The 17,606-nt window shown below is 37.8% G+C and overlaps 1 protein-coding gene across 12 annotated transcripts in view; it reads right to left on the bottom strand.

The window, feature by feature from the left end:
• PICALM (phosphatidylinositol binding clathrin assembly protein) overlaps positions 1-17,606 on the bottom strand; it is a 112,298-nt gene that overhangs the window by 67,857 nt on the left and 26,835 nt on the right. For all 12 annotated transcript variants that reach the window (XM_059187310.1, XM_059187293.1, XM_059187326.1 and 9 more), the window contains exon 2: positions 1,445-1,587. In XM_059187310.1, coding sequence (XP_059043293.1) covers positions 1,445-1,587 — 143 coding nt within the window. The remainder of the gene's footprint in view (positions 1-1,444; positions 1,588-17,606) is intronic.

Here is a 17,606-nt window from a genome sequence, read left to right as displayed (position 1 = left end):
AAAGCAACCGAGTAGCATATGTTCTAAAAATGATCGAGTCTATTGACTAAGCAATCATATTTCAGCTAACACGTCTGGAAATAACTTTTGGGGGCGCCTGGGTGGCTTGGTGGGTTAAAGCCTCTGCCTTCGGCTCAGGTCATGATCCCAGGGTCCTGGGATCGAGCCCCACATTGGGCTCTCTGCTCGGCAGGGAGCCTGCTTCCCTTCCTCCCTGTCTGCCTCTCTTCCTCTCCTTGTGATCTCTGTCTATCAAATAAATAAATATAATCTTAAAAAATAATAATAACCAGAAAGCAAAATTTCTAGGAAAGGGAAAGTTAAGAAAATTATAGAATATGTGACCCATTAGGTTGTCACTAAAAATGATAAATATAAAAAAAAACAGAATATGGAAAAGCTTATGGTTTCATGTTATATAAAAAAGCTAAATGTAATATTTTATCTAAATTTTGATTGTAGCTATAAAAAAATAACTCCTGGACAAGGGCCAGAAGGGAACACCAAAATGTACATACAGTAAGATCTGCTGCAATGAAATAGGTAAATTCTTGCTTTAATTCTGAACTTCAGTGATGCTTTCTGATATCTGCCAAAGCTGCAGCAGAGCTTTATCACTGAAAAGCCCAAAATGAGTAAAGTGATGGATGTTGGAAAGTCATTATGCTTAGAAGTCTAATACCAATAACTAAAGTCCCTCCCCATTTCTCCAGAAGCCATCTCTCAGCAACAAGTGGGCTGCATTTTTCTAAAGTGCATACTAAATGTAGATTTATCTACACGCATTAAAATATTCTTTTAACATAATTTTAAATGTTTGCTTTAACTCAACTTTACAAGTAAGTATACTGGGCTGAGGAAACCATTTAAGAGAAGAACTAAAAAATCTGTTGCTAGGCTATCACGGAAAACAAGACATTTCTCTCCAACATTAAAATGCAAAAGCTTACACATCTTTTTGTTAACTTTTTGGGGAATGAAGACTTCAAAGAAGACTTAAGACACACCTCTGCTTAAGGCACCCTTAAACAGTCCCTCTCAGCAAATGCCATCTTAGTCCTCAATATAATAGCTTTCAACTAAGTGAAGTGGTTCCAGAGACTGTATGAAATGAGACAGACATCTGAGCCACAATAAAGCTAAAAGACGTAAGATCTACACATAAGGTCTACAAAGACCAGTGCTGCTTAAAGAACCTACCTTTAGAGATTAATCTCTGTTTCTTGATCCCATTATTATAAGTCCTCTGTGCTTTGACCCACTTTCGCTTCCCAACTTACAGACCATCTCCTCAAATTGTACAATCTACAATTACATTTCTGCCTAGTCACTTTGCCCTTTTAACCTGTTATTATTGGTTGCTGAAGTCGTTCCTAAAATTTCAGTGGGAGAATCAAGCTGAATTGTCATCACAGCAGTATGGTTAATTAAAAATATGGCTTACCTCATTTCCATACACCATCAAATGATGAGTTGTAATGAGAGATTTGAAGACCACCACCCAACTACTGTTAGTAGTTCTTTCAAATAAACTGTCTGCCAACTGTGGGATGTTCACATTCATCTCATTTGTGCACTGAATTAAGTCTGCAATTAAACAACAACAACAACAAAAGGTTTAATCTCTAGCTTTAATTTACTTCTAATTTCAGATGTGCATGCTAACAAGTGGAAAACCTACCAGTGGAGCAACCACTGATAGTCTGGAGAAGTTATTAAAAAATCTCTTAGGAGAACAATTGAGACCACTGAGAAGTTAAGAGGATACTGATTAGGGTCACATAAATGATCAGTAACATCAAGTAAATCAAACTTCCTCTGAGAGCAATTCATCCTCAAATATCCTATTTATCTCAAAAGAAGCTATTTCAAGGGCGCCTGGGTGGCTCAGTGGGTTAAGCCGCTGCCTTCGGCTCAGGTCATGATCTCAGGTTCCTGGGATCGAGTCCCGCATCAGGCTCTCTGCTCAGCAGGGAGCCTGCTTCCTTCTCTCTCTCTCTGCCTGCCTCTCTGACTACTTGTGATTTCTCTCTGTCAAATAAATAAATAAAATCTTTAAAAAAAAAAAAAAAAAGAAGCTATTTCAAAGAACTTGAATTCTTGAAGAACTTTCAATTCTGTTAATGCTCATAAACCTTCAGAACTACAATGCTAGGATTATTCATCCCTACCATTAAAAAAAAAACTTAAATCATATATATGGAAGCATGAACAAGCTGAGGGTCAAACTACCTTTATTAATATTCTCCCTAGAATGCTGTGTTTGCATTATTAAAAACACAGAGCAGATACATGGTCTGAGAGTAGACAGGATCTCAATTTGTTTATATAAATTTTCATTCTTCTCTCCCTTCAGTTTTACTGCGTTAGCTCAGTCACCAGTTGGTATCAACTAGCTAATACGAACAAATAAAACTGGAAACTAACACAAGTTTTTGCTGCATAGATTTCCAAGTAAGAAATGATCCAGGAACTTCATTTGCTATTACTCTGAACAGTTAAAACAACGTACGTTCCAATTTTTTAAAAAAAGATTTTATTTATTTATTTGTCAGAGAGAGAGAAAGAGAGAGAGTGCAAGCGAGAGCACGTACAGGCAGACAGAGTGGCAGGCAGAGACAGAGAGAGAAGCAGGCTCCTGCCAAGCAAGGAGCCCGATGTGGGACTCGATCCCAGGACACTGGGATCATGACCTGAGCCGAAGGCAGCCGCTTAACCAACTGAGCCACCCAGGCGTCGCCGTACATTCCAACTGTACGTTTTAAACAGGAGAGCATTACTATAAAATAGTCTAACACAATTGTTTCAGCACCAAAACTGAGGGAGAGGCAGCTCTAAACAGACCTCAGAGTTTTACCTCCAAGGTACTCAAGAGACATTATTTTCAAATTCAATGAAGAAAATAAAAATACAATCCAATTTAGAGAACAGAGAGGAAGACCAAGAAATGAGTTGTTTTAAAGTATGTTTTAAAATATACAAGTATCGAAGATGGCAGAGAAGTAGCAGGCTGAGAATACATCACGTAGGAGGAGATCAGCTAGATAGCTTATCAAACCATTGCAAACAACTACAAATTCAACAGGAGATCGAAGAGAGGAAGAACAGCAATTCTAGAAACAGAAAATCGACCACTTTCTGAAAGATAGGACCTGCAGAGAAGTTAATCCAAAGCGACGGGAAAATAGACCGGGGGGGAGGGGGGCCCTCCCGGCAAGCGGCGGAACAACGGAGCACAAAATCAGGACTTTCAAAAGTCTGCTCCACTGAGGGACACAGCTCCAGAGGCTAAACCGGGGTGAAGCCCACGCGGGGCCAGCGTGGCCCTAGGTCCCACTGGGTCACAGAAGGATTGGGGGTGTCTGAGTGGCACAGAGCTCACAGGTATTAAACTGGGGAAGTCGGCTACAGAGACAGAGCCAAGGAGTGAGCTCTCAGCTCGGGTTTACCTTGAACCAGTCACAGGCTGGGTGAGCTTGGAGCATGGCAGAGGCCAGGGAGACGGGAGTGATTGGGCTTTTTTCTCTGAGGGCGCACTGAGGAGTGGGGACCCAAGCTCTCGGCTCCTCCGGCTAGAGACTGGGAGGCCGCCATTTTCATTCCCGTCCTCTGGAACTCTACAGAAAGCGTTCAGGGGACAAAGTCTCCTGATTAAGGGTGGTGCAATTCTGTCTGGGGCAAAGACACTTGAGAATCACTACAACAGGCCCCTCCCCCAGAAGATCAACAAGAAATCCAGCCAAGACAAAGTTCACCTACCAAGGAGAGCAGCAGAATTCCAGTGGAGGAGAAAGCAAAGCATGGAACTCACCATGGCTTTCTCCCCACGATTCTTTAGTCTTAAAAGTTAATTTAATTTTTTTTAATTTAATTTTTTTTCTTCTGCTAAATTTTTTTTAACATTTACCCTTTTCTTTTTTAACGTTTTTTAACTAGTTTATCTAATATATATATAATTTTTCTTTTTTATATTTTGTCTTTATTAGTTTTCTTCTTTTATTTTATTTATTTTTTTTTTTCTGAACTTCTTTTTATCCCCTTTCTCCCTCCCATGATTTGGGATGTCTTCTGATTTGGTTAAAGCACATTTTTCTGAAGTCTTTGCCACCCTTTCAATATTTTATTTGCTCCTTCATATACTCTTATCTGGACAAAATGACAAGGCAGAAAAACTCACCACAAAAAAAAGAACAAGAGGCAGTACTGAAGGCTAGGGACCTAATCAATACAGACATTGGTAAGATGTCAGATATAGAGTTCATAATGACGATTCTCAAGGTTTTAGCCAGGCTCGAAAAAGGCATGGAAGATATTAGAGAAACCCTCTCTGGAGAGATAAAAGCCCTTTCTGGAGAAATAAAAGAACTAAAATCTAACCAAGTTGAAATTTAAAAAGCTATTAATGAGGTGCAATAAAAAATGGAGGCTCTTACTGCTAGGATAAATGAGGCAGAAGAATGAATTAGTGATATAGAAGACCAAATGACAGAGAATAAAGAAGCTGAACAAAAGAGAGACAAACAGCTACTGGACCCTGAGGGGAGAATTAGAGAGATAAGTGACAATATAAGACAAACCAACATTAGAATAATTGGGATTCCAGAAGAAGAAGAGAGCAGAAGGTATATTGGAGAGAATTATTGTAGAGAATTTCCCTAATATGGCAAAGGGAACAAGCATCAAAACCCAGGAGGTGCAGAGAACCCCCCCCTCAACAATATACAACAAGATAGGTCCACACCTCATCACCTAAGAGTAAAATTTACAAGTCTTAGTGACAAAGAGAAAATCCTGAAAGCAGCCTGGGAAAAGAAGTCTGTTACATACAATGGTTAAAAATATTAGATTGGGGGCGCCTGGGTGGCTCAGTGGGTTAAGCCGCTGCCTTCGGCTCAGGTCATGATCTCAGGGTCCTGGGATCGAGTCCCGCATCAGGCTCTCTGCTCAGCGGGGAGCCTGCTTCCCTCTCTCTCTCTCTGCCTGCCTCTCTGTCTACTGTGATCTCTCTCTGTCAAATGAATAAATAAAATCTTAAAAAAAAAAAATTAAAAAAAAAAAGTTATCAACTATACAATATTATAAAAAAAAAAAAAAAAAAATTAGATTGGCAGCAGACTTATCCACAGAGACCTGGCAGGCCAGAAAGAGCTGGCATATATTCAGAGCACTAAACGAGAAAATCATTCAGCCAAGAATACTATATCCAGCTAGGCTATCATTGAAAATAGAAGGAGAGATTAAAAGCTTCCAGGACAAACAAAAACTGAAAGAATTTGCAAACACCAAACCAGCTCTACAGGAAATACTGAAAGGGGTCCTCTAAGCAAAGAGAGAGCCTAAAAGTAGTAGATCAGAAAGGAACAGAGACAATATACAGTAACAGTCACCTTACAGGCAATACAATGGCACTAAATTCATCTCTCTCAATAGTTACCCTGAATGTTAATGGGCTAACCGCCCCAATCAAAAGACAAAGGGTATCAGAATGGGTTAAAAAAAAAAATCAGTACGTTGCCTACAAGAAACTCATTTTAGACCCAAAGAAACTTCCAGATTTAAAGTGTGTGGGGGGAATAATTTACCATGCTAATGGACATCAGAAGAAAGCTGGGTTTAAGGATTGTAAGGCAATCCTTACATCAGATCAATTAGATTTTAAGCCAAAGACTATAATAAGAGATGAGGAAGGACAATATCATACTCAAAGGGTCTGTCCAACAAGATGATCTAACAATTTTAAATATCTATGCCACCAACGTGGGAGCAGCCAACTAAATAAACCAATTAATAACAAAATCAAAGAAACACTTCAACAATAATGCAATAATAGTAGGGGACTTTAAAACTCCCCTCGGTGAAATGGACAGATCATCCAAGCAAAAGATCAACAAGGAAATAAAGGCCATAAATGACACACTGGACCAGAGGGACATCACAGGTATATTCAGAACATTTCATCCCAAAGCAACAGAATACACATTCTTCTCTAGAGCACATGGAACATTCTCCAGAATAGATCACATCCTGGGTTCTAAATCAGGTCTCAACCAGTATCAAAAGACTGGGATCATTCCCTGTATATTTTCAGACCACAATGCTCTGAAGCTAGAACTCAATCACAAGAGGAAATCTGGAAAGAACACAAATACATGGAGACTAAACAGCATCCTTCTAAAGAATGAATGGGTCACCCAGGAAATTAAAGAAGAATTGAAAAAATTCATGGAAAGAAATGATAATGAAAACACAAGGGTTCAAAATCTGTGGGGCACAGCAAAGGCAGTCCTGAAAGGAAAATATATAGTGGTACAAGAAACAAGGTCTTGAATACACAACCTAACCCTACACCTAAAGGAGCTGGAGAAAGAACAAGAAAGAAAGCCTAAACCCAGCAGGAGAAGAGAAATCATAAAGATCAGAGCAGAAATCAATGAAATAGAAACCAAAAAAACAACAGAACAAATCAACGAAACTAGGAGCTGGTTCTTTGAAAGAATTAATAAGATTGATAAACTCCGGGCCAGACTTATCAAAAAGAAAAGAGAAAGGACCCAAATAAATAAAATCATGAATGAAAGAGGAGAGATCACAACTAACACCAAAGAAATACAAACAATTATAAGAACATACTATGAGCAACTCTACGCCAACAAATCTGGAAGAAATGGATGCATTCCTAGAGACATATAAACTACCACAACTGAACCAGGAAGAAAGAGAAAACCTGAAAAGACCCATAACCAGTAAGGAGATTGAAACAGTCATCAAAAATCTCCAAACAAACAAAAGCCCAGGGCCAGATGGCTTCACGGGGGGAATTCTACCAAACATTTAAAGAAATACTAATTCCTATTCTCCTGTAACTGTTCCAAAAAATAGAAATGGAAGGAAAACTTCCAAACTCATTTTATGAGGCCAGCATCACCTTGACCCCAAAACCAGACAAGGATCCCTCAAAAAAGAGAACTACAGACCAATATCCTTGATGAACATAGATGCGAAAATTCTCACCAAAATACTAGCCAATAGGATTCAACAGTACATTAAAAGGATTATTCACCATGACCAAGTGGGATTTATTCCAGGGCTGCAAAGGTGGTAAACATCCGCAAATCAATCAATGTGATACAATACATTAATAAAATAAAGAACAAGAACCATATGATACTCTCAATAGATGCTGAAAAAGCATTTGACAAAGTACAGCATCCCTTCCTGATCAAAACTCTTCAAAGTGTAGGGATAGAGGGCACATACCTCAATATTATCAAAGCCATCTATGAAAACCCCACTGCAAACATCATTCTCAATGGAGAAAAACTGAAAGCTTTTCTGCTAAGGTCAGGAACACGGCAGGGATGTCCATCATCACCACTGCTATTCAACATAGTACTAGAAGTCCTAGCCTCAGCAATCAGACAACAAAAAGAAATTAAAGGCATCCAAATCAGCAAAGAAGAAGTCAAACAAGTCACAGATGATCTGATACTACGTGTGGAAAACCCAAAAGACTCCACTCCAAAACTGCTAGAACTTGTACAGGAATTCAGTAAAGTGTCAGGATATAAAATCAATGCACAGAAATCAGTTGCATTTCTCTACACCAACAACAAGACAGAAGAAAAAGAAATTAAGGAGTCAATCCCATTTACAATTGCATCCAAAACTATAAGATACCTAGGGATAAACCTAACCAAAGAGGCACAAAATCTATACTCAGAAAACTACAAAGTACTCATGAAAGAAATTGAGGAAGACACAAACAAATGGAAAAATATTCCATGCTCATGGATTGGAAGAACAAATATTGTAAACAAATATGTCTATGCTACCTAAAGCAATCTACACATATAATGCAATCCCTATCAAAATCCCACCCATTTTTTTTTCAAAGAAATGGAACAAATAATTCTAAAATTTATATGGAACCAGAAAAGACCTTGAATAGCCAAAGGAATATTGAAAAAGAAAGCCAAAGTTGGTGGCATCACAATTCCGGACTTCAGGCTTTATTACAAAGCTGTCACCAAGACAACATGGTACCGGCACAAAAACAGACAAATAGATCAATGGAACAGACCAGAGAGCCCAGAAATAGACCCTCACCTGTATGATCAACTAATCTTCAATAGCAGGAAATAATGTCCAATGTAAAAAAGACAGCCTCTTCAATAAATGGTGTTGGGAAAATTAGACGGCCACATGCAGAAAAATGAAATTGGACCATTTCCTTCACCACACACGAAAATAGACTCAAAATGGATGAAGGACCTCAACGTGAGAAAGGAATCCATCAAAATCCTTGAGGAGAACACAGGCAACAACCTCTTCAACCTCAGCTGCAGCAATGTCTTCCTAGGAACATCGCCAAAGGAAGGGAAGCAAGGGCAAAAATGAACTATTGGGATTTCATCAAGATTAAAAGCTTTTGCACAGCAAAGGAAACAGTTAACAAAACCAAAAGACAACCGACAGAATGGGAGAAGATATTTGCAAATGACATATCAGATAAAGGGCTAGTGTCCAAAATCTATAAAGAACATAGCAAACTCACCTAGAACAAATAATCCAATCAAGAAATGGGCAGAAGACATGAACAGACATTTCTGCAAAGAAGACATCCAGATGGCCAACAGACACATGAACAAGTGCTCCACATCACTCAGCATCAGGGAAATACAAATCAAAACCACAATGCGATACCACCTCACACCAGTCAGAATGGCTAAAATTAATAAGTCAGGAAATGACAGATGCTGGTGAGGATGCGGAGAAAGGAGAACCCTCCTACACTGTTGGTGGGAATGCAAGCTGGTGCAACCACTCTGGAAAACAGCATGGAGGTTCCTCAAAAAGTTAAAAATAGAGCTACCCTATGACCCAGCAATTGTACCACTGGGTATTTACCCTAAAGATACAAACGTAGTGCTCTGAAGGGGCATGTGCACCCGAATGTTTATAGCAGCAATGTCTACAATAGCCAAACTATGGAAAGAACCTAGATGTCCATCAACAAATGAATGGATAAAGAAGATGTGGTATATATATACAAAGGAATACTATGCAGCCATCAAAAGAAATGAAATCTTGCCATTTGCGACATGGATGGAACTAGAGGGTATCATGCTTAGTGAAATAAGTCAATCGGAGAAAGACAACTATCATATGATCTCCCTGATATGAGGAAGTGAAGATGCAACGTGGGGAGTTGGGGTGGTAGGAAAAGAATAAATGAAAGAAGATAGGATCGGGAGGGAGACAAACCATAAGTGACTCTTTTTTTTTTTTCCCCCCTAAAATTTTTTTTTTTTATAAACATATATTTTTATCCCCAGGAGTACAGGTCTGTGAATCACCAGGTTTACACACTTCACAGCACTCACCAAAACACATACCCTCCCCAATGTCCATAATACCACCCCCTTCTCCCAAACACCCTCCCCCCAGCAACCCTCAGTTTGTTTTGTGAGATTAAGAGTCACTTATGGTTTGTCTCCCTCCCAATCCCATCTTCTTTCATTTATTCTTCTCGTACCCACTTAAGCCCCCATGTTGCATCACCACTTCCTCATATCAGGGAGATCATATGATAGTTGTCTTTCTCCGCTTGACTTATTTCGCTAAGCATGATACGCTCTAGTTCCATCCATGTTGTCGCAAATGGCAAGATTTCATTTCTTTTGATGGCTGCATAGTATTCCATTGTGTATATATACCACATCTTCTTGATCCATTCATCTGTGGATGGACATCTAGGTTCTTTCCATAGTTTGGCTATTGTGGACATTGCTGCTATAAACATTCGAGTACATGTGCCCCTTTGGATCACTACGTTTGTATCTTTAGGGTAAATACCCAATAGTGCAATTGCACCATAAGTGACTCTTAATCTCACAAAACAAACTGAGGGTTCCTGGGGGGAGTGTGGTTGGGAGAGGGGGGTGGGGTTATGGACACTGGGGAGGGTGAGTGCTGTGAAGTGTGTAAACCTGGCGATTCACAGACCTGTACCCCTGGGGATAAAAATACATTTTATGCTTTTAAAAAAATAAAAAATAAAATTTAAAAAAACAAAAAAAAGAAACAACTTTTTTAAACTCAAGAAGTATATGCTTATTGTAGAAAGAGCATAAAAGGCAAAAAAGAGGCAAAATTTTTAAAAAGCTGTCTGCGATCTTATTACCAGAAATAATCACTGTTATTGTGGTATATTTCCAGACTTCCTTCTTTGCATATATTTGTGCATAAATGGTTATAGGTGCTTGCCTGTCATATTTTTGTTACTTGCTCTTTCTCATGTACATGGCATTAAAGTTTCATGTCAGTAAATACATTTCAATGATATTGTAAAAAAAAAATTATATATATATATATATATATATATATATATATATATATATATCTCAGCTGTAACTACCATAAAGGGAAAGAAATTGAAGTTATTCATGTGCTGCCTTTTTACTCTCCAGCACATAATGATTAAGTAAAAATTCAAGTGACCTAACTTGGCCTTGATAGCAAGAAAACACCAAAGTAGTGCTGATCATTTATCTACTTACAATCTTTCAAAATTGTCTGTTCAAACAAGCCCAATTATTATACAAAGTAACGTTTGATAAGCAAATGAATTTTAGATAAGCAGTTAACAGTTAACCCTGGCCAACTGTGCTTTAAGAACAAAGCACGAGAAATAGAATACCCACGGAACAGAAAAATGATACAAGGATACAAGGCTTTCACAATTCATACTTGCAACAAAAATTAAATAGTACTTTTATTTTGGTGTGTATGGTTCAGTTTCTGATAATAAAAAACAGAACTTGATCTCTACCTTCTCTGATTCTTTTTTTTTTTTTTTTTAAGATTTTATTTGACAGACAGAGATCACAAGCAGACAGAGAGGTGGGCAGAGAGAGAGAGAGCGAAGCTGGCTCCCTGCTGAGCAGAGAGCCCAAAGTGGGGCTCAATCCCAGGACCCTGGGATCATGCCCTGAGCCGAAGGCAGAGGCTTTAACCCATTGAGCCACCCAGGCGTCCCTCTCTGATTCTTCTTAAATAGTATGTCATACCTGTCCTATAGCATTAAATATATCATGTACCCTTATTTCCAATGCTAAGCTTTCTCTCTGCCCCTCAAAAAGTAATCTGAGGGGGCACCTGGGTGGCTCAGTGGGTTAAGCCGCTGCCTTCGGCTCAGGTCATGATCTCAGGGTCCTGGGGTCGAGTCCCGCATCGGGCTCTCTGCTCAGCAGGGAGCCTGCTTCCCCTCTCTCTCTCTGTCTGCCTCTCCATCTACTTGTGATTTCTCTCTATCAAATAAATAAAATCTTAAAAAAAAAAAAAAAAAAAAGTAATCTGAGGCCAAGGCATACTTGTCTTGCTCCTTTTGAATCCTTTAAAATTTCAAACACACTGGTCAAGTTCTGAACTCAATTTTAAGTTATATTCTTAGTTTTTTTCTTCCTCTATCTTGCTGTATCTTGCATTTTTCTATATCCTTCCAGAAACTGTCTAGATAAGTTATTCAGTTCTTAGTTACTCCCCCTTGACAGCATGAAGTCATTTTACACTCCTCAGAATCTTGGTTTTTTTGTTTTTGATTTTTTTTAGTTTTCAAAACTGAAACTGTCATAAAATTTATTGTCACACTATTGATGCTCCAAACCTCTCTGTATTCATATACACTCCCTAGAGCCCATTGATAATCAAGTCTTGTAATCTCCAGCAATTCTACCTGTTCCTCCTTATCCAACTATGACCGCCCAAGCCAGAGTTTAAATTCTATTTATTTGGGATTTTTAAAAAATTTTTTAGGATTTTATTTATTTGAGAGAGAAAGCAGGATTTTATTTATTTGAGGCGAGCACAAGCAGGTAGAGGGGCAGGCAGAGGGAGAGGGAGAAGCAGGCTCCCTCCTGAGCAGAGAACAGGACAGGAGGTCAATCCCAGGACTCTTTGAGATCATGACCTGAGCTAAGGGAGCCATATTTCACTGACTGAGCCACCTAGGTGTCCCTAATTTCTATTCATTTCTTAACTAGGGGGAGCCACCTATCCTCTAAGTATTCAGAAATTAGGGAAGAAGATTAACACAGAGAGATTTTACCAACATTTAATACCTAGGACAAGGAAGATTATTAATTGTCCTACAATGCACAATTAGCACTTCACAGTTTAAAACTGTTCCACCCATTGAGGCACCTAGCTGGCTCACCTGACTGAGCATGTGACTCTTGATCTCAGGGTCATGAGTTCAAGCCCCACATTGGGCACAGAGGCTACTTTAATAAATGAATAAAAACAAACAAACACGGTCCTCCCAAAACTGTCCCCATAAAGAAATGCTGGACTGACTGCTTCTTATCTGATGATAACTGATTTGGGGTCTCACCCACCTCACACCTACAAACAATCTCTGAACTGACCACAGAATGATCTACAATACAACACTTTCAGTGCTTAACCTCAATGACATCCCTACTATTTACAAGATGGCATACATTTCATCCTTGTCAATATTCTTTCTTGAATCTTCGCTTCCAACACAAAACCACTTCCCAGTTTTCTGTGATATACCTTGCTGTTTCACCCTTGAAGCTCATTCTTCAAAATGAATCAAGTCTTCCCTTCACATACTAACGTGCCCTCCAGTCACTAAAGCTAGCACATAATTCTACATAATAGAATTCTTCTACACTGTAATTATTTGCTTCCAAATCATTACCTTCTAACTAGTTTGAGAGACCTTAAAAGGAGACTGCAAACATTTTTGTTAGCAATTTCTCTTCATCACAGAGGTAATAAACTGCTAGACTAGTCAGAAAGAGTCTGATCTTAAGTGAACCAAAAGGTATAAATCACAGTTTCAACAACTACAGTATTTTACATATAACATTAGAATATATATTCTACCAATACTATAGTAAGCCTTTGTAATCCACTCCCTCTGCATCACTTTGCTTCTGTTGCACTGACATCTCCTTTGCAATGCCTCCCACAGGCCAAGAACTCTTCTTACCTCAAATGCTCAGCACCTGTTGTTCCTTCTGCCTAGAATACTCTTCTCCCAATATCTACACTTTTTGCTCCCACACTTTATTCTTACAGATCTTTTCAAAAATGTTACCTTATCAGATGAACTCTTCTGAGTAATTATACAAAATAACAAAGCCTCAGGGCACTTCTCTACCTCTAAACCCTCACTATCCACCCTTACTCACTCTGTCTGCATTTACCATCTAACTCATCTTAATCTGTTTAATGTTTTTCTCTCTCAATTAAAATTTAAGTTCCATGTGGGCAAAGCTCTGTTTTGTCTCTACTACATCCTCAAAGGTCCAAAACAGTGCCTTGTGTACCGTGATCACTCATACTTTTTGAATAAATATATTCATTTAAATAAGTATATGACAGTCCTAGCATGACTTTTTAAATAAGCATCCAAAATGGTATTTTTTATGTAGACTAAAACCAACAATCTTTGACTATCTGCACAATCTACTGTCAAAAGAATAAAAAACTAACCTGAGCACATTACATGTGAAAATTTTCAAATTTCAGGTGGAAGAGGATCTAAAAAATAAAGGGTTTTTAAAATAATGTTTATGAAAACTACTGTATACTTTAGAAATGAGCACATAAAAACTTGAAGATAAGTCCAGAAACTAAAATATGGTACTTCACATTAAAAAGCAAAAAGAAGTAAGAATTCATGCTGAGATTATGAACCCACAGTAGACCAAACACAAAACCAAGTTATACAAATATTCCTGGGAGAAGAAACACTGAATCGTTAACACTAACTCTACAAAATACACTTCCTTATAGTATTTTAACTCAAGCAGTTCTCTAGGTAGTAATTTTTCCTCAGCACAATGTCTCTACTACAACAACAGCTTGAAAAAGCTTCTAAGTCTGAGCCCCAGCAAAAGGAAGGAAAATGTATCCCACCTCTAACCAACCAAAAGCAAATCACTCCAAACAAGAAACACAAATATCATGGGAATCTTGATAGCTACTGCTTTTCCCATTCTCAATTCAGAAGACCTCAGCTCTTATAAACCACAAACTTGATATTAAATTTCCCTTACCAATCAAAAGGTTCTAAATGGAAACACACTTTGGATTTTCTTTTAGTTATTTACCATAAAAATATAAAAACTGAAATACCTTCTTGACATTACATTATTAATAATTCCTAACCCCGACACCAAAAAAAATTAAAACATGGGATATAGGTTCTTTGCATTAGGGATAAATGATAAGTTATGAGGATTCTAGCACATACATGCAGGAAGAAAACAGGCCTACCACAGAAACATAAGAACATTTTTCCAGACAGTGGAAGGAACCAATCCCTACTATACAAACAAAATACTCCCACTTTTATTATCTAATATGCCCTCCTCCAACAATGTCTGAGGCAAAGTAAACATTACCTGTATTAACACAAATAAGACTTTCCAAAAGGTCACATCACAGAAACTCACTACTATAGTAGTGACAGATTTATGAACAGATTTAAATTTTTGTAAAAGAAAAGAGTGCTTGGAAACATATATAGCAAGTGAATACCCAATTAGCCAATTCAGTGCAAGTCTTAAATAGCTAATCAATGTAAAACAAAAATGAAACATACAATTTTTTTCACAGAAAATGTCCAGCAAAATCTCAAAAACTTAGGAGTAACCAATTACCAGATGGCTTCACTAATCTTACAGTCCTATTCTTAGTATAGCACACAAGCCTATACACATCTCCCAAGGCAGAGTTCACCAACTTTAGAAACTTAAGCCACTTCGTGTTCACTTCCACAGCAAGTCAGGCATGCACCATTAGCAGAATATTGAGGGTAACAAGTTCCCAACTACACAGGCATTCACTGGACTATATATATCAAAACTATGCTGATACCCAAGTAGATTTTCTAATAAATAAACTTGGCTAAAAACAGTATTAGTTAAAAAAAACAAACAAATGAAAACAAAGACAAAAAAACCCACACTGTATCATAATCATTTAGCCAAATGCAAAACAATCTCTTTCCAAAGGATCACCTGAAACATACTTTTTCAGCATGTATGTATGTCCACATCATTTTAAGACTCTTTTCAGGATTAGCTAAATGCTCTGGGAACTATACATTAAGAAAGTCTCAACAGATACTAATAATTAAGTACTGTTCTTTCTTTTTTCAGTGCCTTTATATATATTACATATACCTATGCCATGTATATGAATATATAAACAAATATTTTAAACGACTCCAAATTTGTTTTGTATCAATTGCATTTTTTACCAATAACTCCCTTCATCCATTTCTACCACCTTCATTCCCCACCTCTTGCAATCACCAATCTGTCCCCTGTATCTATCAGCTTTTTTAATATCCTCATGTAAGACATAACATGGTGCTTGTCTTCCTGACTTATTTCACTTAGCACAATGCCTTGGAGAGCCATCCATGTCGTTGTACATGGCAAGATTTCATTCTTTTTAATGGCTGAACAATATTCCACTGTGCAAACATACCACAATCTCTATATGCATTCACCCATCAATGGACAGCTACGATGTTTCCATATCTTGGCAATCGTACATAATACTGCAATGAACATGAGGGTTGCATTTATCTTTTCAAGTTACCCAAAAGTTGAACTGCTGGATCATACAGTTCTATTTTCAATTTGATGAATCTCCATACTTTCTTCCCAGTAGGTACACTAGTTTACATTCCCACCAACACTGCACAAGGATTCCCTCTTCTCCACTTGGTATCTGTCTTTTTGATAATGGCCACTTTAACAAGGCATAAGGTGGTATCTCACTATGGTTTCCATTTGTGTGTTTCCCTGATGATTAATGATGTTGAGCACCTTTTTACATTCCTGTTGGCTATCTCTCTGTTTTCTTGGGGGGGGGGGGATCTATTCAGATCTTCAGCCATTTTCTTAAGTGGACTGTTTTTTGCTACTGAGTTTTATGTGTTCTTTATATATTTTAAATATTAACCCCTTATCAAATGTATGATCTGCAAATATCTTCCCCCATTCAGTAGGGTGCTTTTACAATTTAATGGTTTTGTTTGTTGTGCAGAAGCCTTTTATTATGATGTAATCCCACTTAGTTTTGCTTTTGTTGCTTCTGCTTTTTGTGTCAGATTCAAAAAAATCATCACTGTGCTCGCTTCAGCAGCACATATGCAAAAAAATTACCACCAAAACCTGTATCAGGAAATTTACCACCTATGTTTTCTTCTAGGATTTTTATGGTTTCAGGGCTTACATTCAAGTCTTTAATCCATTTTGAACTCATTTTTATGTATGGTTTAAGACAATGGTTGGGTTTCATTATTTTCCACGTGGCTGCCCAGTTTTCCCAGAACCATTTGTTGAAGAGACTACTCCTTCCCAAGTGTATATTCTTGGCTCCTCTGTCATAAATTAATTGACCATATATACTCAGGTTTATTCATAGGCTCTCTTTCTGTTCCATTGATCCATATGCCTTCTTTTATGACAATACCACACTGTTAGTTACTATAAGCTTGTAATATAATTTAAAAATGAGGGAGGGTGTGTGATGTGTCCGGTTTTGTTCTTTCAAGACTGTTTTGGCTATCTGTGTGTGTGTCTGGCTGTTTTGTAAAATTTTAGAATTAGTCGTTCTACTTCTTTGAAAAAATCCCACTGGAATTTTGGTAGAAATTGCACTGAATCTGTAGATTGCTTTGAACAGCATGGATATTTTAACGACATTAATTTTTCCAATCCATGAGCACAGGGTACCTTTATAGTTGTCTCTTCAAATTCTTTTAGTAACCCCTGCGGATTTCAATATATAGGTCTTTCATCTCCTTTAAGTTTATTCCTAGAAATGTTCTTCCTTTTGAGGTAACTATAAATGGGATTATTTTATTTTCCTGATAATTACCACTACAAAGAAATGCAACAGATTTTTGTGTGTTTTTATCCTGCAATTTTACTGACTTCATTTTTTAGTTAACAGTTTTTTGATGAAGTCTTTAGGGTCTTCTATATAACATTATGTCATCAGGAAACAGTGACCATTTTACTACTTTCTTTCCAAGGTGGATGCTTTTTATTTCTTTTTCTTGCCTAGTTGCGCTAGGTAATATTTCCAGTACCATGAAATAGAAGTGGCATAGAAGTTGCATCTTTATCTTGTTCCTGGACTTAGAAGAAAGGATTTGAGCTCTTTACTCTTGAGTATGATGTGTACTCTAAGCTTATGAAAGATACAATTTCATTAACAGGACTCATTTCTTCAATCTAGAAAATTAGAGATACACTCAATCTGGAAGACAAATTAAATGGATCATCAAATGTTGCTTCACCGATCAGATCTTTGAAATCTTTCCTGGGTAGGAGTACAAACAGTAGGAACAACTATTCATCAAGAAACAGCAACAAAAACAGTAGTCAAGAAATAGTAGAGGAGGGGCAGCTGGGTGGCTGAGTCATTTAGCATGTGCCTTCGGCTCTTGTCATGACCCCAGGATCTTAAAATCAAGTCCCACATCGGGTTCTCTGCTCAGTGGGAGCATGCTTCTCCCTCTCCCGCTTCTTGAATTCCCTTTCTCACTG

Source organism: Mustela lutreola, chromosome 1 (assembly GCF_030435805.1).
Source record: "Mustela lutreola isolate mMusLut2 chromosome 1, mMusLut2.pri, whole genome shotgun sequence".
NCBI classification, from domain to species: domain Eukaryota; kingdom Metazoa; phylum Chordata; class Mammalia; order Carnivora; family Mustelidae; genus Mustela; species Mustela lutreola.
The sequence above is the reverse complement of the archived record's forward strand: the minus strand, read 5'-3'. Positions and strand labels throughout refer to the sequence as shown.